The sequence below is a fragment of the Anas acuta genome, chromosome 4 (genome assembly GCF_963932015.1).
Source record: "Anas acuta chromosome 4, bAnaAcu1.1, whole genome shotgun sequence".
Taxonomy (NCBI): domain Eukaryota; kingdom Metazoa; phylum Chordata; class Aves; order Anseriformes; family Anatidae; genus Anas; species Anas acuta.
The window spans coordinates 76,140,131-76,162,591 of NC_088982.1; the positions used below are offsets into that span (position 1 = coordinate 76,140,131).

Below are 22,461 nucleotides of genomic sequence, written 5' to 3' on the forward strand. Positions count from 1 at the left end.
CCCTCCCTCCCGCCCGCCCCCGGCCCGGCCCGGCGCGGCTCGGCTCGGCTCGGCTCGGCGCGGTGCTGCGGGTGCGGCTCGGGGCGCACTGCCGCGCCGCCCCGCTCCCTGCCTCCTTTACGGGGGCACGGCCGGCAGCGGGCGCGGCGGCGGCGGCGGCGGGCGGGGGCGGGGCGGCGGCCGGACCTGCCCACCGGGCCCTGCCGGGACGGGCCGGGACGGGCCGGGACGGGGCCGCCGTGCGCTCCGCCCTGACAGCCCGTGGCGGCTCGGCCGGCCCTGCTGCTCCCCTCTTCTTCTCCCCTCTTCTCCTCCTCTCCTCTCTTCTCCTGTCTTTTCCTCTTCTCTTCTCTTCTCTTCTCTTCTCTTCTCTTCTCTTCTCTTCTCTTCTCTTCTCTCCTCCTCGATTTTTTTCCTTCTTTTCCTTTTCCTCTTCCTTCTTTTCGTTTTTTGTTCTTTCATTTTTCTTTCCCTTTTACTTTTTCCTTTTCGTTTTCTTTTGCCTTCTATTCTTTTTCCTTTTCGTTTTATTTTTTCTTTTAATTTCATTTTTTTTCATTTTCTTATCCTTTTCTTTTATTCATTTTCCTCTTATTTTTTCTTTCCCTTTCTTTATTCCTTTGCCTTTTTCTTTTTTACTTTTTCGTTTCATTTTTTCCTTTCATTTTCGTTATTTTTTCCGTTTTCTTTTCGCTTTTCCTTTATTTTTCCTTTTCTTTTTTTCTTTTCCTTTCATTTTTTCCTATTCTTTTATTTGTCTTTTTCTTTTTTCTTTTTTACTTTTCTTTCGTTTTCCTTTTTATTTTCGTTTCTGTTTCCGTTTTCCTTTTTCCTTTTTCCTTCCTTTCCCTTTTTTCTGTTTTTTTTTGGGGCTTTTTCTTTTCTCTACGTTTGTCTTTCCTTTACACTTTTCATTTTCTACTTGTCTTTGTCTGTTTCCTTGTCTTTTTTTCGTTTCTTTCTGGTTTTACTTTTTCCTTCCTTTTTTTTTTTTTTTTTTTTTTTTCTCCCTCTTCTTCTTGCCTTTACGTTTTTCTTTCTCTTTTGAAATCTTTTCCTCTGCCTTCTTTAAATTTCTCCCTGGTATTTTCGTTTCTCCCCCCGGTCCCGGCCACTCGGAGTGGGGCCGGAGCGGCGGCCGCCTTCTGCCCGCGGCGTGGCCTCCCCTCGGCGGGGCCTCCCTCCCGCTGCCTCCAGCCCCTGGGGCCTGCCGAGAGACGGGGCAGGGGCAGGGGCATGGGCGGGGAGCGGAGCGGGGCAAGGCGGCGGCAGGGAGAGGGAGGAAAGGGGAGGACGGAGGCGCCACGGCTGGAGCAGCGGCCGTCCCGGCGGGCAGGGACCCCTTTCCTGGCACGGCACGGCACGGCTGGGCTCGGTCATTTGCTGTTTTCCTGCGGTGCCGGTCGCGAGTGCAGGTGCCTGAGGGGTGCCGCACGCCGGGAGGGAGCGGATCCTGCGCGGAGTCGTTGCTTTGTTCAGCAGATAAAGTACCCCGCCGGTACCGTGTGTGCCCCGCTGCGAGCGAGCGGCCGGCTACTTTCTGCAAGTGACGGACGGGGACTTCGAGGCCGTTTGGTTGTAGCAACGCTGAAAAGGAGCCGAGTCGTTTGCTGCCCGCCCTAGGCTGGGGAGAGGAGCTGAGCCAGGAAATCCTAATGTTCTTCTGGGTGCTAATTCCAACTCTTAATCAAGATCTGATTACCAAAAAGGAAGGCAGAGAATAAAAATGCTATAAAGATTGAAAAATGTTCACTCTCGCCCATAATTTAAGCTGCAAATGTGTCCATTATGACATCCGCTAGAGCAGAAGAATTGTTATGTTGTAAGATTCTCTGCAGCAGACTTCTGCCAAGTCTGGCGAATAACCTGGGTCTGTGGGCTAGCTCTGTGACACGGGGGTACTCTCGTTCTCTTTCTGCTTCCCCAGAAACACGGGATAGTTGAGGAACAGTAAAAGCTAATTAAAAATAGTTAATAGGTCAATCACACTCGGTCTTATATTTATCTAATGCGGAACAGTGATTCTTTAGTGAAGTATTACCGGAGCCAAGAAAATGAATCAGACGTTTAATGGAGATGTGGAAACAGAAATTTCTTGTAAGACTACAAAACTGTAAGCCAATAATACACTAAAATACACTAAAATTATAATTAAAATTCCACGCACGAAACGCCACCCTCTGAGTCCTCTCTCACTGGGCGATAAAACCGAGGCAAAGCCGGCCAGAAAACGTTTCGGGAGCCGGCACTTTCGGTACCGGTCAGAGGTACCGTCTGCAGCCTTGCCCCGGCGCGCCCGGCTCCGGCGGCAGCCCAAGCGAAAGGCGTCGCTGCGTGGGGATCCGGCTGCGGGCCCCCGCGGGGAAATGTCCCCGCGGGCTGCACCGGCACCCCCAGCAGACCTTCTCCTTTGCCTCTTTCGGCCTGAACGGCCCCCCGAGGGCTGGCCCTGGGAGCTGGTGGGGGGCTCAGGGGGCGATGCGGCGGCGGTGCCGCACAGCTCGGGAGGCGCCGTGCTCGGGTGCAGACCTCTGGGGAGCACCGTGCGCGGCACGGACGCCCCCGTTTCTTTCTTACCACGGGGGCAGCAAGCGTTTGGGCTTCCCGAAGTACAGCCCTCTCTGCCTCTCCTCCGTGCCGAGGACAGCCGGGGGGCTCGGTGGAGACGCCGGCCTCAGAGCGACACCGCTCTGCATTACTCGCTCAGCCCGACCGCGCCGGGGTCGGTTCTGTGGGCAGCAGCCTCCCGCTGCCAGCCGGGGACAGATTGTGAGACCTGTGCCCTTCCCGCAGTTCCCCGTCACTCCCGAGGACGCCTCACTGTCGCTTTGCTGCTGTGGCGCCGTGCTCCCCGCATCGCGGCCGGAGCAGTGCTCCCATTTGTGCCGAAGCGCATCCAGAATAACGGGGGCAGGAATTTGCACCGGAGGCCGAGGTTTTGGTGAGATCGAGAGGAAGCAGAACCTGCTCCTTTTGCGACAAGCGTGCAAGGAGCAGCACGTCCCCAGGAGTCCCTGGGGGTCCCTGGGGGTTCCTTCATGGCAGCCGCTGCCTCAGTGTTTCTTTTCTTAAACGCGGTGCAGAAATATTTTCCATCTCCTGAGTCGGGAAAAATGTTTTTCTCCTTTCTGGAGTGTGGAAAATGTGTGGTGCTGCAGCAGAATAGTTACTTTTACTTTTTGTTTGTTATCGTTGGTCCGGACTGATCCCTGCTGGGGGAAAGCCAGGAAGCTAGGATTAAAAGAGAAGCCGTGTCCTCAGTCCACGGCATACGAAGGGTTTCTTGGCACTCTCCTGTTTGTGTGCTCCTGCCCGGTGCCACTGGGCAGTGCAGCTAGCAACTGGGTGCCCAGGCACTGCGGGGTACACAGAAAACTTCTTTCCCTTGGTGGGCTTGCAGGTGCCATGGCCCGTCCTCTCCGTTCACTGAAAGTAGAGAGCACAGCCAGGGGCTGCTTCTGGCTGTGCCCACGGTGACCCACAGCATGGTCACATTGGAGTGACCCGCTCTGCATCCAGGTGGCACTGGGGACCCTAACGGGGATGGGGTGCACCCAGAGGGTTAGGCCCAGACACTGGGGCTCGGCTGGAGCAGTGCTCTGGATTGGTGATTGTGCCTGGTCCTCATTTATCATCTGGCCCCCTAAAAGCAAGCCAAAGTAGCCTCAGCTACTTTGAGCTTTGAGCTTTGCTCAAAAGCAAGCCAAAGCAAAGCCTCAGTACAAACAATGGTTTTGTAAATTTATTATGAAAAACAGTTATGTATTAACAACAACAATAAAAAGTAAGTAAATAAATAAATAAATACTGTATTGGTACTGGCCTAGGAAACCACTGCAGAAACCTGCAGGTAACAGTCATGCAGACTCATATGCGTCATGGGCCACGTGTATAAGAGCCCCAGTATTCGATCTCTGCCATTTCTCTTTGTCCAGCTGCTGTGTTCCCAAGTCAATTTTGGTTGCTTTGCACTGCAGTTCGTTGTGCAGCACATCCAGTCACATGGCAAGCATGCATGCAAGGCACAGGTAGAGGATGGCGGCACCAACACAGGCCCTGCAGGAGGCACCGGGTGTCCCCCCCGCGGGCCAGCCACCCCCCAGGCATGTTCCCCACCACCACTCCCCACGGGTCTGGACACAGCTCTGGAGTTCATGTCTGTGCTGCCTCCATGCAGCTTACCAGGTACGCATCAGGGTGAAAACTAATGTCTGACTGTACTTTGGATTCACATTAACAACAAAACTGTATGGAAATTTAACTGGCATTGCTGGAGCTATTGTGCAGTTTGTTTCACTCTGAGAGGAAAACGAGTTTACAGTAGGCCATCTCTGGGCATCGATCTTTACACAGCCCCCATGGAAATCAGCGGAGAGCGCTCTGCTTAGAAATTGTTGGCACAGGGTTGTCCGGTGTCAGGGAACTGGAAATCGTTAAATTGATTATCTAAATTGGGGGGGGGGGGGGGGGGGGGGAAGAAGTGGCGGCAGCAGCTATCGTTATGTGCATATATGTATTATTTTTATAAAATCTTATTTCATCATTTTCCATCACATTGAAGGCTAACGGGGCTGCATTGATTAGAACATTCAAGCTAAAGCAAAAAATAATAATAATAAAAAAAAATTAGTCGCAGCATCAGACTCTGTAAGGTTACTTCTGTGCGCGTTGTTTTTTGTTATTTTTTAAGAAAAGATTGTGCTTCCTTCGTTAAGCAGCACCAGCTGCTTCCTGCGGCGGGAGGACACTCCCGGCTCCGTGGGGCTGCGGGGCTGCTGCCCCGTCCTTGTTCTCGCAGCTCCACCTAGCGAGCTGTCAGCAGCCGCTCTGCTCTTGGCTCTGGTTTTCCGAGGTGAGTCCTGCGTTTTCCTTGCCTTTAATGTGTGCTGCTCTGGTAAAGCTTTTACTTCCCCCTTGGTGTTATAAATCATCTCTGGTCTGGAGGTGAGCTGTGAGAGCCGGCTCCTGACCGCTTGTGGTCGTTAGAGGTCCCAGGGTGCTTTTTGCAACAATCACGTAGTTAATTGTTCTGCCTGGCCGCGCTCCAGCTCCGGCACCCCACTGCCTCTCTTCCCACTCTGTTCGGCTCCCATCGGGCCACATCTTTACTGGAGTGCAGCAATTTTACCCCAGAAAGGCTACTGTAAAGGGGATATGTTACATCACGGGATGTATGGTGCATCGTGCAGACATCTACTACTATCTCTGTACCCTGCGTGCAAGGGAGGATTTAACGGAGGATGCAGCTCTGTTGGTGCACAAGGTGATTCTCCTGCCCTGTGCCAGCAGGAGCTGCTGTGCCACCAGGCAAGGGGCAAGAGCTCTTGCTCCTGGCCAGGGCAGGGGCGGCAGGGATGCAGCATCGCTTCCCCACACCTTGCTGGAGTTGCAGGAGGCAGCTGCTGCCCTTGTCCCTGTGACATGGGGCACTATCCAGCCCTGCAGACCCCGGGGCACCATATCATCCCCAACGGCTGGGTCGACTTTTGTTATGGAGGCCAGACCCGTGCTGCAGAGGTGTGATGGGGAAGGCAGAGAGAACTCTGGCGGGCTTGGGAGCTGCCAAGGGAGGCAGGGAGACAGATGTTCTGATTGCTCTGTAATAAGACAGATCTTAGCAGAGAAGGGTTGTTCCATGTTTTGTGTTTTCTCCTGTACTAAAAAGCCTGTTGCCAGAAGGAGCACTTTCCTAGCCCACCTCAGTTTGCAGTGGCATTGCCAACAGTTCCTGGGATACAATACACTTCTGTGCCCTGCCGTGCAGAGAAATCTGCTATTTTGTACACGTTTCTTGGTGACCTCTACGGGCTCCTGCTTCTCTTCACCTTCATCCTTTCCTTCCAATTTCTCATCACCACTGGTGTCAGTAGCAGTCATGTTCTGCAGATGGCACGAGCTGCTCGTGGTGCTCAGGAGAGGGCAGCAGGGAATGCCGTGGCTGGAATACCATGCCCGAGGTACCTGCACACAGGTTATCAATGCCTTCCTGTTGTGAGATAGCTTCTGCCACTGACAGCTTTGGTTAGCTGTCGTGGTGCCATGAGGGATGCCATACAGAAAGCACCTTCTGAGCACGTGGGTACAGCAGCTGGCTGAAAGAGAGTCTTCTTGTGCTGGCAAATGGTGGGTCTCAGGTGGTGCCTTTACTTTGCAATTGCATGGAAAAAGCACTGCATCAGAGAGTTCATGAGCTGGAAAGTACAGTTCTGGACTCCTCTTGTCTGGGCTCTGCAGTGCAGGCTGCAGGTATGTGGACAGCTGTCCTGCATGACAGCAGAAGTGGTAGAAACCCATTTGGCATGGTGGCCCTCTATCCACGTCTAGCTCTCACTCTTCCTGCCTGAGGACCAGCTGCCCCCGAGGGAGCTGGAAAACTTTGGGGGCAGAGCCAGTGCTGTCCCAGCTGCACCCCATCCTTTGGAGGGGGCCCGCTCCTCCTCCCCCCTCAGCTCAGAGCAAGGCCTGATCGGTGCTTGCTTCCCCAGCCTGCTTTGCAGGTGGGGCTCCCTGCAGAAGTTGTGTTCAGGATGGAGAGCTTTCCCACAACTGCCTCTCCAGAACTCCAGAAGGTAAGGCAAAGAGGCAGACGGCTTGCAGCCAGTTGTCCCTGCGTGCTGGTGAATTCCAGGGCATAGAAGTGAGGTCAGGAGCAGGAGTGCTGTGGTGTAATGACATGAGTCATTAGTCAGGATTTGCTGAGGGGCTTTCTACCCCAATCCTGGCAGCTTAACACAGAAGAGCCTCAGGTCTCTGTCTTTGTAGTTTGCATTGTGTTTCCATGGCTGTTTGGGGTGAGGCACTTGTCTCAGTCTGTATCTTCCTAGTAAACAGCTCAGGGTCCTATCTAGTGTGGTTCCGTTCCACAGGGTCTGGAGAAAGGTGACAAAGATAGCAAAGGCGTAACTGGTTAATAATTGCTAGTGTCTTTTTATGACTATGCCAGTGGAAGATTACTGCCAGGAAACTCCCAGAAGTGCATGTGTAGGAGCACTGTTGTGAAGCACAGAAAGTGCATAGATCTGAGGATTGCCACAGCAAAATGACAGCAAACCAGGACTTCACAGGGCCGCCTTTCCAGATCAGGAGTTTTTGTCATTTTTTATCATTTGCCTTAGTTGCATCCTGCTGACTGCTTGCCACTTATAATATACACTCTGAGCATGCCATAAGGCTCTCTCTGTCCCTTGAGATAAGGTAATAAGATGATATCACTGGCAAAAGAGGGTGATATTTCACAAACTGCTGAAAATGAATGCTGATATGCCTCCTCATACCCTGCATCAGCCTTTCCTATGAACTGAAAAGTAAGAGGGAGGGCAGTACTGAAGTTCAAATAAATGAGATGGCGTAAAGCATTGGGAAAGGAGGATGAGAAGGACAGGACAAAATCAAGTGCCAGAGAGCACAGACAAGCGTGAGCTGTGCTTGGTGCTCTGCAAATCCAGCAAACGGTAACCAGTTCATGTGGAAGTGCCATGCTGGCCAGAGGGTGGGAGAAGCTGCTGCCAAAACTGTGGAACTGTTTTTCCCTTGGTGTAAAAAAGAGGCAAAACACTGCTGGAAACAGGGCCTGGGCTGCTACCCAGCACAGGAGGCAGTGTGTCTGCTGCAAACAGAAGTGGTGCTGGCTGCTTGCCACGTGCTGAGAGAGGCTGTGCCCCCAGTGCTTGGCTACACGAAGAAAAGCTGTGTGCCTGAGCAGAGACTGAGAAGATGAAGCTGGCCTACCAAAAACACATAAAGAGTGAACTTTCTCCAAAAGCTTTAGGCTGAACTCATCAGAAAACAGCTCTTTCCATCCGTGCTACATTTCATGGGCCAGCTTCTCTGGCAGGTATCTACAGGCTGTGCCCCAAGTCGCTTCCCTACCAGCCTACAACTGCCCCCAACCACCTCCTCAGTCTCCACCCTGCTGCAGCTCCTTCACACTGCTTCCCATCACCTCACCCCTGTCTTTCCCCTATAGCATCCCAGGAATTATGGTATGGAGGAGAGATCAAGAATACCCATGTAATTGTGCAGTGTGCCGCCACCTGGACCAAACAGAAGGCCACAGTGGGTAAAGGTGTTAGCAGACAGATTTGGAAAGTGGTCAATAGGCAGTGTTTCTCAGACTTTGGTGCTTAATTTGGAAATGCTGTGGCCAGTTTGTTCCATTTTGTTATGTTTTGTTGTTGTTGTTGTTTGTTTGTTTGACAAACAAGTATCCTACTTTATAAAGTTCAAGTGTGCAAGCACCAAGCAAGTAACTCAGTCACAAATACTGGGGACTATGATGCTTTTATGCCACACTAGCAAATGTGAAGAGGTTATTAGGCATGTTAGCTAAACCCAAAACAACAATGTGGTGCTGTCAGTGGATTAAAATTACTCAAATATGGACAATCCTATTCAGGAGGCCTTGGCAAAGTGTTGCTGTCTGTCAACAAACATTCACACCAGCAAGACAGCATTAGAGCTCATACTGCATTAATTCAGAGGAAAGAAAAAGACTCTTGTTTTGTTTTGGTTTTGGAGGAGGTGGATTCACCTTTGAGCACATAGGTTGTGTAACAGCCAGCTTCTGACCTGGAATTCGGCTTCCAGCACTTCCTGAGCACCCCGGCGCAGGTGCAGTGCTCCCACCCATGGTCCCCAGCCCCATGGTTTGGTCCTTGGTTGTGTCAGGGGAGTGTGCGGCAGCATTGGCTGTGGACTTGTGGTTCAGTGATCAAACGCTCAGCAGAATTGGAGGCTGGTGTGTGAAACGCTGCTCTCCACGTTTCTCTAGCATAGGGGTATCTCTCTGTAATGATCTAGGAATAGGGCAAGATTGTAAATTGATTAAATGCAGCATATTATAGTACTGTTCATAATTACTGTGACCTGGGGGGATACTGTGCTGTTTGCCAACATCGTCTGACATAGCTGTCGATGCTGTATCAACATTTTCCATGTGTCCCATGTTCTGTGCATATGTAGGAATGTATCTCAAACAGACAAAAGCTGCAAACAACCTCTGTTTCCAAGACTGCCAGCGATAGGGCTCCCCTAAGCATGCAGACATAGAGATGTTAAAAGCAGGCACTCTGAGCCCCGTGACTTCTGTTCCTCGGCCTCACGGCCAGCTGGGGACGGGTTTGCTCAGGTTGCTTTTGCTGCAGCAGGAAGGGAGCTGATCTGCTCCACTTCTCTCCTGCAACAGGGGCTTGCTGATGGTGTGCAGAGGATACAGCAGCCCCGTGCCAGCTTTGCTTTCTGCTGGGTGCCCAAGCACGGCTTGCACACATGTTTCAGCACAGGGCTTATGTAAGTGTTTTGATGCGGGGACTTCAGCGTTGTGCCTGCCTGCAGAGAACTCCCTGTTCTGTGCACAGGTCGAGGTGCACAGTGGGGAGCTGTGTGCTATGGGTGAGCAGGGCAGGCGTGGCCCACGAAGGGCCTAAACGCTTGGGAGATATCCACATTGCAGGTAAATCGGGTAATTAGCCCGGGGGAAGCTGAGCAGCAGGGCGTTGCTTGGCGCTTCCCGCCCGACCAGTCCAACCAGCCGTGCCGCAGAGCTCCCCAGGGCTCCGGGCACGCAGGCAGGGCAGCAGCAGAGGCTCTGCTCCCTGCCTGCTCCCACAGCCCCAGCCCCACGGGCGGAGCTGTAGGGCACCTGCACGGGCGCCCGGCTCGGAGGCAAGCGGGGCCAGGCCCTGCCTGCTCCCCGCGTCCCTCATTCCCCGTCCCGCCGCGGCCCTGCCCGTGGGGCTGCTCACGCCCTCGCCCCACTGTCAGCAGCCGCTCAGGTGCTTCTCCCCGAGCGCCCTGACTCAGCCCGCCCTGCCGCTGCCGCTCCTCCCTCTCGGGCCCAGCCCTCGGCGCTGCTTCCCCCCCGCTGTCCCAGCTCCTCCTCCTCCCCCGGCCCCTTCCCTGCCGCTGCGGGACGAGGGGGGCACCGCCACCCCCCGCTGCCACCCGCAGGCCGCAGGGAGGCGCCCCGCTCGCTGCCGCGCCCCGCTCCGCCCCGCGCCGGGGCCGGGCCGGGCGCACCTGGGAGAGGCCGCGGGACGCCAGCGGCGCCGGACGGGGACCCCCGCGCCCCGAGATGGCGGCCCGGCGGCGGCGGTGGCGGGCGGCCCCCGAAGAGGACGGCGAGGAGGAGGAGGAGGAGAAGGAGAAGGAGGAAGGCAGCGAGCAGGTGAGGGCGCGGCGGGGCCGTTGGGGCCGGCCCGTGCCATGGTAACGGCCGCCGGGGCGGGGGGGGCGCAGGCAGCAGCCGGGTGCTGGGGGTGGCGGGGCCCTGGCGCTGCGCGGCCGCCTCGGCAGGAGCCGTGCCTCAGCCGCTCCGGGCCGGGGGGCTCCGTGCTGTGTCGGGAGGGCACCCTCTGGGTGTCTGCTGGAGGTGTTGCACGGTAAGATGACAGCAAGGATTTATTTTCCGTGTTAAGCTGTCTGTAGTGCCCTTGGCCGGCTGGAAAGATAAGCTAGCTGTCTGTGCTGAGTGCTGTGTAGGTCGCAGTTTGGGTCTCTTGTAAATGAGAGAACTTGGGTAAAGTGTACAGTAGGGGACCTGATGGAAAGTATTTGGACATCAGGATTCACAGATGCGTCACTACACATATCCGTAGGTGCTTGTCTGTCTGTTCTGCCTCTCACTTCTTTCCAGCATGTGAATAGTGAGTTTTCGCTTGGTTGTGTGCAGATCACCTGTTTTGCATGGCGATTGGGCCCGAAACTCGCCCCTTCCTCCGCAGCTGCTCAGGGTAGCTGTGATGCAGTGCATTGCCACTGGTTCCTACCTCACAGCTGAGAAACATGACCCTTTCCCACACTTAGAGCAGAAAACTTGAACGTCTCCTTCCGCATGGAAACTGCTCAGTACTTATGCAACTGTTGCTGACCCGATTCATCCAGTATTCCAGATAGGTAAAAGGGACGTGCTTGAAAGAACCTTGTTTGCCAAGGTAGAGAAGTGCTCTGTGTTTGCGCAAGAGCTCCAAGAACTCTGAGTATGTCGGGAGGCTTTTATCTCTTGGACTTTTAGTTGCTATTTTCAGTAGGCTGATGCTGTTCTTGTTATGCTTACTAGGTCCAGAGATGCTCATTTCCTCATGAATTTAAGTAAAGTTGTTTTTTTCCCCACCCCCCATCGGTTCTTTTTCTTAGTGGTACGCAGAAAAGTTCAGTATTCACTTCTACTTCCTTACTTTCAAGTAAAAGGCAACTTCTTTGGTTTCGCATGAACATGGTGTGCCCTTTGTGAACCTTCTTCCCGACGTCCCGAGCTCTGCATGGCTGTGTCCTCAGCTGCTCGCAGCCCTGCCAAGCTGATGGCTGCAGAATTGCTATTGGCCTGCCTTTGCCCTGTGGACCTTGGCGATTTCATGAGTTTGTTGTTGCTTTGTGTTGTGCTACAATGTGCAGGAGAGATCTCGAGGTCTTTCCTGTCCTATTTGCTGCAGCCTGCCTGGCATGTTTTTACTAACAATGTCAACATACCTTCATGAGTACTCTGCTGCCCAGAGACACGATTTGCTGGGAGACACGATTTGCTGTTAAAATACTTGGAGTTGCATGAAAATCCTGATGGCAGTGTTTGTTAGAGTAGAGCATTGGAGTCTGTCACAAATAACTTCAGTTTGTTTGGCAGTGTTGGAAGAAACAGAAAAATTTAGCCATGTTACTTTCACAGATAATCAAAGGGCTGGATATTTCCAAAACTGTAACTTGGTGGAAGTGGTGGTGAATGAGAACTGCTGTAGGTAGAAAAGAAGGTGAAGGTTTAAGTCTGTGATTACATGTGAACAATTCTGAAAGTGTTTGTTTGTTTGTTTTGGGGGGAGGGTGGTGGCACTTTTTTTAACAGCTTGGAAAAACAAGGTTTTATCATTCAGGATCTTCTGATGCTTTGATAGCCTGACTTAAGAGGAAGGTATCAAGGTACATCTCATTAAATATGCTCCAAGGTGCTCTCACTGAACTATTGACTTCAGTGTAACACTTGGGGTAGAGACTGCAGAAAGGTCAGTACTGGAGAAGAAAACTAAAGTAATCCTTATACTGGTAAAATGACAATAACTAAATTATTTTGCTTTAACTTTTTTTTTTTTTTTTCCCAGATAAGTTGTTGGGAAATGTCTGTCTTGATTTCTTCTTAACATAGGTGATGCTGTATTGTCTGAGAAAAACATATTAGCAGTCTACCTGTGAGTTTCTTAGTGTGTCCTGGAAAAAAAAACAGTACTAACAGAATATTGCAAGTGCCTTAGTAACAAGAACAATTTTGTGCATGGTTTGCTCAGCACGTGATAATTGCAGTGAAGAATGTGTGGTATGGAACGGCAATTAAAATATGTTATTTTAGAGGATGATAGGCTCACAGATCTGGGGTTTTTATGCATGACACATGGCTGTATTTTTGTAGGTGCTGGAAAGCAAGCAGAAATCCATGTGGAAGCTTAATTCCTGGTCAGACCTCCTGCTGGGGAGGCACAGTCTCCTGACTGTTTGAGGCCCTCCTTTTTAAGGCCAACTATTTCACAGAATCACAGAATTGTCTAGGTTGGAAGAGACCTCCAAGATCATCAAGTCCAACCTCTGACCTAACACTAACCAGTCCTCCACTAAACCATATCACTAAGCTCTACATCTAAATGTCTTTTAAAGACCTCCAGGGATGGTGACTCAGCCACTTCCCTGGGCAGCCTGTTCCAGTGCCTAACAACCCTTTCGGTAAAGAAGTTCTTGCTTAAGGATGGAAGGCTTGCCTTTTTTTTTTTTTTAGGAACATGACATCAAAACAAACCCCTACAACTAAACACACCTTCATTTTGGGGCAGCTGACAAATTCTGGAAACCGATGAGGATTGTAGTGTCAGTTAAATGTGTTTGTTACGTGCTCAGCTTGTGGTAGTGACCAAGGAATTGTCAGGTTTGCCTTCTTCCCTGTACTCATCAGGCCTGCATCATCTCAGCCTTGTTGGATTTGTCCTTTTTGAGCTGATCAGATGGGTTCTTTGGAAGGAGCATGAGCCTTCAAATGAAGAGAAGTGTAAGGTGTCTTAGTCATTAACAGAGTGCAACTTGGGCTGGTTTTGCTTAACCTTGGCAAAATGTGCAAATGGGTACCCACAGCATGAAAACCATGGCTTTTCATCTGTCATCCCTCATACAGAGGCTGTTACAGTGTGTTCTGCTTCGCCTAATCCCAGACCTAGTGAATGGAAGGAAGGGGTGCTGGGTTTTATACTGAGCTCCAAAACCGCATCTACAAGGTCAAAATGAAATTGCAAGACTGATGTAGATGTTTTTTTTTTTTTTCTTTTTCCTTTGTGAGGGCATTTGTAGTGATTATGTTAGCATTTACTGTTGCAGTGATTGTTGTTATTCCTGGCTATAAACTGGAATGTTTCATTCAATCATATAACTAAGAAAACAAATAATAAGAAGAGCTTGTCCACCAGTCATGGGGTTTTTACAGCACTTTTTATGCTAGAGATGATAATAAGTTAGCTTTTAGTCAACAGCTTCCTCTTTGGCCTCTGACCCAGCAAATTAAAAGCCTTATTCAGGAAACATTTGTGGCTGCTATAGCATGAAATGGAAAATCAAGTACTCAAGGTCATTGTTGAGGTAAGGTGCAGAGGTAAGTTTAAGATACAGTTTCATGGTTTATCCCCCACTAGTTGTTTTAGCAGATGAAAGCTAAAAAAAAAAAGGTAAACAGATGCAGCCATATAAAACTTGAAGTCTGCATCAGCCCAAGTCCTTGTAGCAGCAGCAAACTACTGAGAAATACATCTCAGGTGAGCACAGGAAGACTTGTTCTTTAAGGGGTTCAGGTGCTCTGAGAAATGCCACAACTGAGGTGCCAGAATTGGGAAATCTAAAAAATTGGTTCTCATTAGGAGCATAAGTGAAAATTGTATTACATATCAGAGGAATAAAACTAAGCATATGTATTTTGACTGCTTAAACAGCAATGGAGTATGGAACCATGTGCAGCAATACTGAAAGCCCGACATGCCTCAAAAGACTTGGGGTTTTCCTTAGTTCTCCAGGAAACTAAGAGAACTAAGTTCTCTTAGTTCTTAAGGGAGAGAGCACCTCTGCTATGCACAAGCAAGGATTAATACTAAAGACTCTAAGTTGTGGTTTTAGGGCCAGGATTACTGCCCATTATCAGCAGTCAGGTAGTGTCCTCTAGTTCTGTACAAATAGCTTTTTGTACTCAGGTGCAGATTGTAGTGGTTGGAATGTGACTTTGCAAAAGGCCTGTGGCTCTCCCCTCTCTCCCCTCTTCTTTCTCATTATAAAGTCTGTAGTTGATTTCCTAAGGAATAGTACTACAACACCGGAAGAAAATGTCTGAATACTAAGGCTGCAAGCACATGAATTCCTGTTTGGTTACTTGCATTTTCGACAGCCTCCCTGAGGCCTGGGCCACACTTGCAGTACAGTGATGCCCATTAATTACAGGCATGCCCATTAATTACATGCCACCTCCAGTGCTGGGCTTGCAGGGTAGGCCGGGGCCAGGCCTGCAACACCCTGGCCAATTCCTGCCACCACCCAGCCATGGGCCAGGCTACTGAGCCCACCAGGCCCCTGACCCAAACCTCTCCCAGTTCAGCCTGCTGCTGGGCAAACTTTGGGGCACAGCCTTGATCGTGGACACTAGGGCTTGGCAGGCCTTGTCTTTTAGGCGTAGGTTACTCCCAGAGGTCATCAGCTGTTGAGGCTGTGATTATGTTCAAGCCCAGCTTCCCAAAGGCCAGCAGATTAAGAGGAAAGGCTGAAGGCTATAAAGAGAGTAACCCTATGATGGCTTGGACTGTAGGCCTTATTAGTTTTGTGGTGTTTTAATGTGGAGTTGGAGGTATGTCTACTCTCTTCCAAAATGCCAAAAATATTCAAGACTCAGGAAGAAAATAATAGTATTAAGGACAAGTTGGAAACAAAAGCTGACCTGTTTGTGGAAATAGGTTGAGGATAAACAAGCAAACAGCCCACAGGGATCTGGGATGAGGAGGCTGGAAAGAGAGGAAGAGTTAGAAACCACAGTACAGCACTGGTGGAAAAGGTTTCGAGTACAGTTCATAGAATCACAGAATATCCTGAGTTGGAAGGGACCCGTAAGGATCATTGAATCCAACTTCTGGCTCCATCCAGGTCTACCCAAAAATTCAGACCGTATGACTATGCACAGTCCAAACACTTCTTGAACTCTGGCAGGCTTGGTGCCATGGCTACATCCCTGGGGAGACATCCCACGATGATGTCAGCCAGGTCTCTAAGCACACTGGGATGGATCCCATCCAGACCCATGGACTTGTATGGATCCAGGTGGGGCAGCAAATTCTGCACGTTCAGGGCCAGTTGGGAGTTTGTCATTCCCACCGTCATGGTCACCCAGGGTCCGGAAGCACATCATCAGCATTGAAGACAGAGGCACAGAAGGCATTAAACGTCTCTGCTTTGCCTAAGTCCTTGTCTGTGAGGTGACCTTCCCCATCAAGTAGTGGACCTATGTTTTCTCTGGTCCTCCTTTTTCTATTCACATATTTAAAAGGTCATTTTTTATTGTCTTCCACAGACCTGGACAGCTTAAACTCTAGTTGGGCTTTGGCCACACAAATTTTCTCCCTACAAACATGAACAGCATCCCTGTATTCCTTCCACGTTGCCTGACCCTGCTTCCAGCAGCTGTACGCTTTCTTTTCCTGCCTAAGCTCCAGAAGAAGATTCCTGGTCAGCCAAGTTACTTCATGGTCCCCAGAGCTGTTAGGAGCTGATGAAGCTGGTTATGTAGGATGGGCTGGAGGCTGTTTGGGATGGTGAGGAGGTAAGGCAAGCCCAAGAGGTCATGAGGAAGCCCAGTCCTTGCCAGAGACAGCTCTGCTGCTCCCTGCTGTGCTACAGCTGAGCAGCATTCCAACTGCCAAGAGTTAAGCATTTGGTCATGTAAGGATGAAGTAAATCAGCATGTTCAGTGTTAGCTGCTACTGAGGGGAGAAAAAAAAATTGTTGCCAGTTCACTCTCACTGTTGATGAGAATTTGTACACTAGACTGCCTATTTTTTGTCTTTGCTATGCTGAAAGTTCTGTCTAGGTGTGTTCCTGAGTGGTCATGAGTGAATGGTGAAGAAACAATGCCATGCTGGGGTCATACCAAGAGATTATTCTGAATAATATTGTGTCCATAGCATATCTGGTCACTTTATAGTTTGTTATTGGATCATGTATTTTCAAGCTGGAGTGATCAAGTTCCCCACAATAAAAATATGAGAGACTGTGACAGCAACCTCTTCTTGCTCTGGAATGGAACTATTTTGTCAGGTACTCCATTTAGTTTCTTCATGCAACAAGACCAGAAGAGCCATGACCTTCTTCCATAGAAGATGAGTTAAAATGAAGGTGAGGGAGTATGTTAGAGAGTTGGGGATTTTTGTTAAACCCATGTTTTATGTCACTCGTAGTATTTCTGAGAACATAGATCCCTATGCTTATGTAGGTGGGTAGAAAGAGTGCTGAGGGTGTGAAGTGCCCTTGAACATGGCAGGTCATGTTACAGCATCTGAATACTGGCCTTAGAAGACATGTCAGTATAGTATTTACATACCAATACAGTGTTACTGCAGTATTTATAGTTTAAGTACTACATCATAGTTGTCTTGACTTGAGGAACTGATAATTCCTGCATCACCACGTAAGACATAAGCTTGTGACTGCATACTATTTTATGAAATAACTAATATTATTGCATGTTGAGTTTGTTTAGTGTGCTTTGCCTTTTTTTTGTTGTTGTTGTTGGTCATAGGAAGCAGATTTGATTGAAAGACTTGATGATTTGGATCTCAGAAATGATTGTGATGTTCCAGATGTTCCTTCATCAATAGACAGCACTCCAGAAATCCTCAGAAGGGCTTTGTCGGGCTTGTCTGCCAGGTATAGTAAAACAAACAAGCTCTCATATTTGAGAGCTGATGAATAAAATTATTACTGATTGTATTGAGGTTTTAATTTTTGTTTGATCTACATGAAAATTAAAGACTAAATTTTTATTTGATGTCATGATTGATATGTTTATGCTTCAGCCTGTTTAGTGCAATTTTTTTTGCATAGGACATGAAGATTGCCCATGTGAGCATTTCTAAATGAATTGCCACAATGTTTAGCTACAGTTTAGATAAACATTTGTGGTGATTCAGTCTATGTATCAACAGATAAGACCAACAGATATTCCTTTACCTGGCAAAGCAGCGGCTTTGCTAACATAGGCAGTCAGCAATCCCCTGGTTTTGTCTGCCAGTCCTCAAAGATTTCTATGCTTTTTTCCTGGTAGCCTTTCTTTCATGGGTAAGCCTTTACGTGGCTGGTTCCCCATGGCTCCTGCTGTGAAATGCTCCCTGGGGATCATGATGTATTTTCACAGAACCTTTAAGGAGGGGCTGATGCATTAGATGGCAAATGAAGGCATTTTGTGGGGAGGAGAGGGATGGGGAAGAGGAAAGATGGCTTACTTGGCTTTCTTTATTGTGTCCCCTCGTGAGGTGGCTGGCTGCTTGGTTCTGTGTTTCTTACTATGTGTCTTATTAAGCAAGATGCCTGGTCTTCCTTCTGGTAACCATCTACTTGAGTCTTTGGTTAGGGAAGGAAGTGGCCGTTATATTTAATTCTTACTGGTTGCTTTTTATTCTCTTTTTTATTGGCAGATGGAAGAACTGGTGGATTCGTGGAATTCTAACTCTAGCTATGATTTCTGTGTTTTTTCTGATAATATACATGGGATCTTTCATGCTGATGCTTCTGGTAAGTTTGTTTTAAATCTTCTATTGTGCAAGAGTTACTTCATCTCCTTGTCATGCATAAGAAATAGGTGGAAGTCAAGTGCAGACATTACAGAAAACATTTTGTCTCTTAATTTGGTAAATACAAGTATTCTTGAAAAATTGGAAGAGTTTTCAATTGGACCTTGTGGATGAATGCCTTCTCAGCTACTTAAATTAGGTAGGAATTAAATAAGTTGAACAGTTCTTTACATTGAAGTTTATGAGATTGATGTCATTCATTTGCTTGGCTTGTTCCCACTACCTTCTCGTACCCTCTTTAAGACTTGCTTGAAATACACAGAAGGAGAGTTCCATTTTTCAGGCTGAGAAAAGCAAGCAGCTCTTGTCTGCCGGCAGTGCCTGGCTCTAAAAGACTTTGCTCACTCATGCTCTGTTAATTCCTTGCTTCTCTTTCCTTGCTTCTCTCCAGGGCTCTCTAGGGTTTATCCATAGAATGGAGATAGGTGCCTGTCCAAGGTGCAGAGATAAAATGTTTTTTTAGGCCATGAATTGAACAAATATCATCATAACATTCATACACACTGCATACTACCTCTTCCCATCATTTTTATGGCTGGTATTCATAGTGAGTAATGGTTTAACTATTTTTTCCAGTCATGACAAGCAACAAACAGGGATGTGGCTTCTAGAACACTGAAATTAATGCTTGTGAGTAGCTGCTTTGATTTTTGACTAAATTTGCAAAATAGTTTTTTTTTTTTTTTCCCCCATGCCTACTCTGAAACACTTTTGGATGGTAATGTCTTGAGATACCGGAATGCTTGTTCACCAGTATTATGGCCTGTATTAGAGTCCCTGTCTGAATGAGTCTAGTTTGTATTTCCTGTTGTCAGAAGAATGACACAAGCTTGTAATTCACAGTTTCATTGGTGGACGATGTCTTTGTTTTCTTGTTTCGTCATACACTCAAAGCTTCATTACAGTGTAGGTCATTGTAGAGGCATTTTTCACTTTTTTTTTTTTTTTTTTAAGTATAACACTTCCAGAATGAGAACTGGAGCACAAACAGTTTGCAGTTCAATTTGGTGTATTCATAGTATGCTCGAAGACTGCAGTCATGGGCAAAGCTGCCAGGAGATGAACCAAAAAGCTAGTATAGAAATAATATAGAACTCTTCCTTTTGACTATAAAACAAAACTCAGAATGGTTCTCTAATGTAATCAACTGTTTCTCAATTTGACGTTTGTTACCATGTAAAAAGGAATGGAGGAATAAAACAGTTCTGCTCATGAATTATTTTATTTCACTGGAATCACATAACTTAAATTGTCACAACTTTTGTTGTGCCAAAACTAAATCTTAATACTGAGATGGAAAATGTTTGGAGACTTGTAGGGAAGTCCAGCTAAGCTGGGAAGAGAAGCTGTAAGACTTGTATCAGAGGTTGAGAATATACTTTACATTTGTCTGGAGGTAACACGCACAAGTTTCCACGCCTTCATCCTCAAATGTCCTTTTCCACTTTAAGGCGTAATCCTCTACTGGTGCTGTTTTGTGTAGCGATTGGGTTTATAATGTAGACAAATCAGACGAGAGAGCATGAGATGGACAGACATCAAAGTTAACTCGCTCAGGTGATGTGATACCCTATAGGCTGTGGTTACGTGTTGAGCAAGGTGAAATGTGTTCGTGAGCGCATGTGCTAAGAGAAATCCTGCAAAGCCTGGTGTGATGATATGCATGGTTGGTGTAGGTAGGTTCATCCTCCAGCCTCTGCACAGGATTACTGCTGACCCATATTTGGAAATATGTGGTATTGGGGCAAGGTCATCTCCTTGGTGACTATGGCTTAGGTGAACTGGCTGAGACCTTCAGAGTGCAGCAGCTCACAGGACACACTTACAGACTTGCACAGACAAGCACAGCACTATGAGATGACAAACAACATGGAGGCTGTGCAGGGTGTGACGTTTGGACCTGCGCTAGGTGAGCAGTGCCTCTTCTCATCACTGCTAATTAGCAGCACATGCTTACCCTTAATGAGGCTCTTGCAAATGGAAGACTTGGCTGTCCACGTTCTGTTGCAGAGTCCATTTTTTTTTTCCACTGGACTTTGAAAATTTTGCTTAAATTGAAAAATTAAATGTAACCAAAAGTAGTAGAAGAGCCTACTCTTTACAGGAAATGATTTTTACTTCCTGCTGCCAAACTGCTTTGGTGAGGAAAAGTAAGGAGCTTTCCCTTATTTCTGGAGGGATTTCTTGCAGCTAGCCCAGTATGCCTTTTCTCAACAACTGTACTTCCCTGTGTTCTTGCTTGGAAGCTGCCTTCTTTCTGCATGGAATTTGGATTCAGAATAATTTTTTCCCCTTAACACAGGTTGCAGTACTCCGCACAGCCTTCAAGAAACAACTATAGTGTATCTGCATAGCTTTTTTCTTTTTGTTTTAGGTCTTGAGCATCCAAGTGAAATGTTTCCATGAGATCATTACTATAGGTTACAGAGTCTATCACTCCTATGATTTACCATGGTTTAGATCCCTCAGCTGGTGAGTAGCAAACAAGACCATCAATAAGTAGAGATTTGAAATTTAAGTCTCTTCATTCTTTGTATCCTGTTGTGGTGCAAGGATAGCTTTGTAGATTGTGTGCACATGGAAAACTTGACATCTGTTTCTACTGCAGGATTCTCTGTGTGCATGTATGTATACTTGAAGTCAGAATTAAACATCTGAAAGCTACCTAAAAATGTGCATAGCCAAATAATCACCTGATCAGTATTATCTGAACAGCTTTGACTTTTTTTTTGTATTTACCTTTGTGTAAGAAAATAACCAAATAGGTACTTTGAAGTGCTCCTTTTCACGCATAAGTAACTAAAATCATCATGTACAAGTTGTAAATCCTCACTCATTTTGCATTTAATCGCAATCACGGGAGTGAATAAATAAAGAGGTGTCGAGGGATCTTTTGATAGCCAGAAGATATAATTAATGTTACTGGCAAATCCCAGATAGTTGTGGCAATGCCCTGCTTATGCAGGGCTCTGTAGGGCTGGGGAAAAGATTTCTACTTCTGAGTTCTGGGAGGAGAGATGAAGGCATTTGATAAGAGGGAGTATTTTAGGAGGATATTGGGCACATGTTGTCTCTAAGGTGCTTGAGGACATAATTGTTCAGACCTGACCTATTTTATTTTTTTTGTTTGTTTGTTCAATTAATTGAAGTGATCCAAGGCACTCCTGCCTCTTGTCACATTGCTTCTTCACTTTAAGAAGCAATTTTACTGTGAAATATCAATTTATTCTGTCAGCTCTCTGTACAAGCTAGTTGGTTCCCTTTGCTCAGTCCTGGGTTATCAGTAGGACTTGTCTATCGTCTGTATTATTCTGTGGGTTCTGGATCTACTGCTGCAACAGAATCAGGTATTTATGACTGCAGTCCTGCCAAAATTCTTAGAGGATGTGCACTGTACCGCTTTGTCTGGTTTGGCATTTAACCACAGTCACCTGCATACATGGAGCTCAAAATCAACTTTTCTGTTGCCGTGCTAGTTAAAATCAAAGTTGTGTTCAGTTGAACAGATGCAAGATACTGTTCTGTACTTTGAGAATATCTCAAAAGGACTTGCCCAAGTGTGGAGCACAAGTAGTTCTGTATGAAAGGATTTCTGCAATATCTGTTTTTCTAGTGTGGTTGCTGTAGAAGAAATAAACAACCAAAATTTGCTTGCTAAAAGTGAAAGAATGGAATGGTACTTGCATTTTGTTTCCATTGTGAATCTTTTCCACTTTCCACCTTTTGGGTTTTCTTTTTGTGTGTCGGGTGGGAGGATAGGGGAGAGGGCTTTTTTTGTTGTTGTTGTTTTTGTTTGTTTTGTTTTGTTTTGTTTTTGTTTTTAATGAATGACACAATGATGTATTACCTTGTTTAAGTAACAGCTGCCTCTTGTCTGTTCCAGGTACTTTTTGCTTTGTGTCAACTACTTTTTTTACGGGGAAACTGTGGCTGATTACTTCGGTACATTTGTTCAGAGAAGAGAACAGCTTCAGTTTCTAATTCGTTACCACAGGTTTATATCTTTTGCACTCTATCTGGCAGGTAAGTGAAGGAAATGGCAGAAATGGAAGAACAGTGTGCTGCATTTATTTCTGTGCCTGTTTGTTTTGCTTTGTTTTTAAGAAAAAAGCTTCTTAGCTCTATCGACTCTATTACTCTTTTTCTGGTGCTGTTGGAGGAAATTTACACTTTTATCATCAAAATATGAGTATAAATTTTGCATTCACATAGAAGAAGGTAGTGGTCTAAAAAACAGTTGATGCTTGTTGGAAGGTTGAGCTAATAGTACTCATTAAGAGTCAACATGATTTAATTTTGATGGCAGAAGAATTTGGGTTCAGTACCTGAATGTATCAAGAGTAGTTTGTCAGTTTGTGGAAATGGCTTATATGTGTCATTACTGTGATGGGTTAATGCTTTATTGTGTAAGTGTTCTGCCAGGGCTACAGCGATAAGGTGTGTGATTATATTGTAAAGTGTTTATTCAAAAGGCCTCAGACTTTATTTTGTCTGTGAGATACTCTTTTGCTTGCCTCATGGATAAATGTTCCTCCCAGTCCAGGGAAAGAGTTCTTTAACAGCCTCCTTCCTGTCTCTGTGAACAAGTAAATGCAGTCCATGCGGCTTTCAGAAACACAACGTT

The 22,461-nt window shown here is 47.4% G+C and overlaps 1 protein-coding gene across 2 annotated transcripts in view; it reads left to right on the forward strand.

Moving 5' to 3' along the window:
- Positions 1 to 9,843: 9,843 nt before the first annotated feature.
- Positions 9,844 to 22,461, forward strand: part of CDS1 (CDP-diacylglycerol synthase 1) — a 29,051-nt gene continuing 16,433 nt past the window's right edge. The window contains exons 1-5 of one of the 2 annotated variants that reach the window (XM_068682168.1): positions 9,844 to 10,165; positions 16,787 to 16,914; positions 17,682 to 17,778; positions 20,212 to 20,309; positions 21,721 to 21,860. In XM_068682168.1, coding sequence (XP_068538269.1) covers positions 10,073 to 10,165; positions 16,787 to 16,914; positions 17,682 to 17,778; positions 20,212 to 20,309; positions 21,721 to 21,860 — 556 coding nt within the window. In that variant the 5' untranslated portion in view covers positions 9,844 to 10,072. Of the gene's footprint in view, positions 10,166 to 11,530; positions 16,384 to 16,786; positions 16,915 to 17,681; positions 17,779 to 20,211; positions 20,310 to 21,720; positions 21,861 to 22,461 lie in introns of those variants that run through there. The other variant, XM_068682169.1, reaches the window with a different exon arrangement.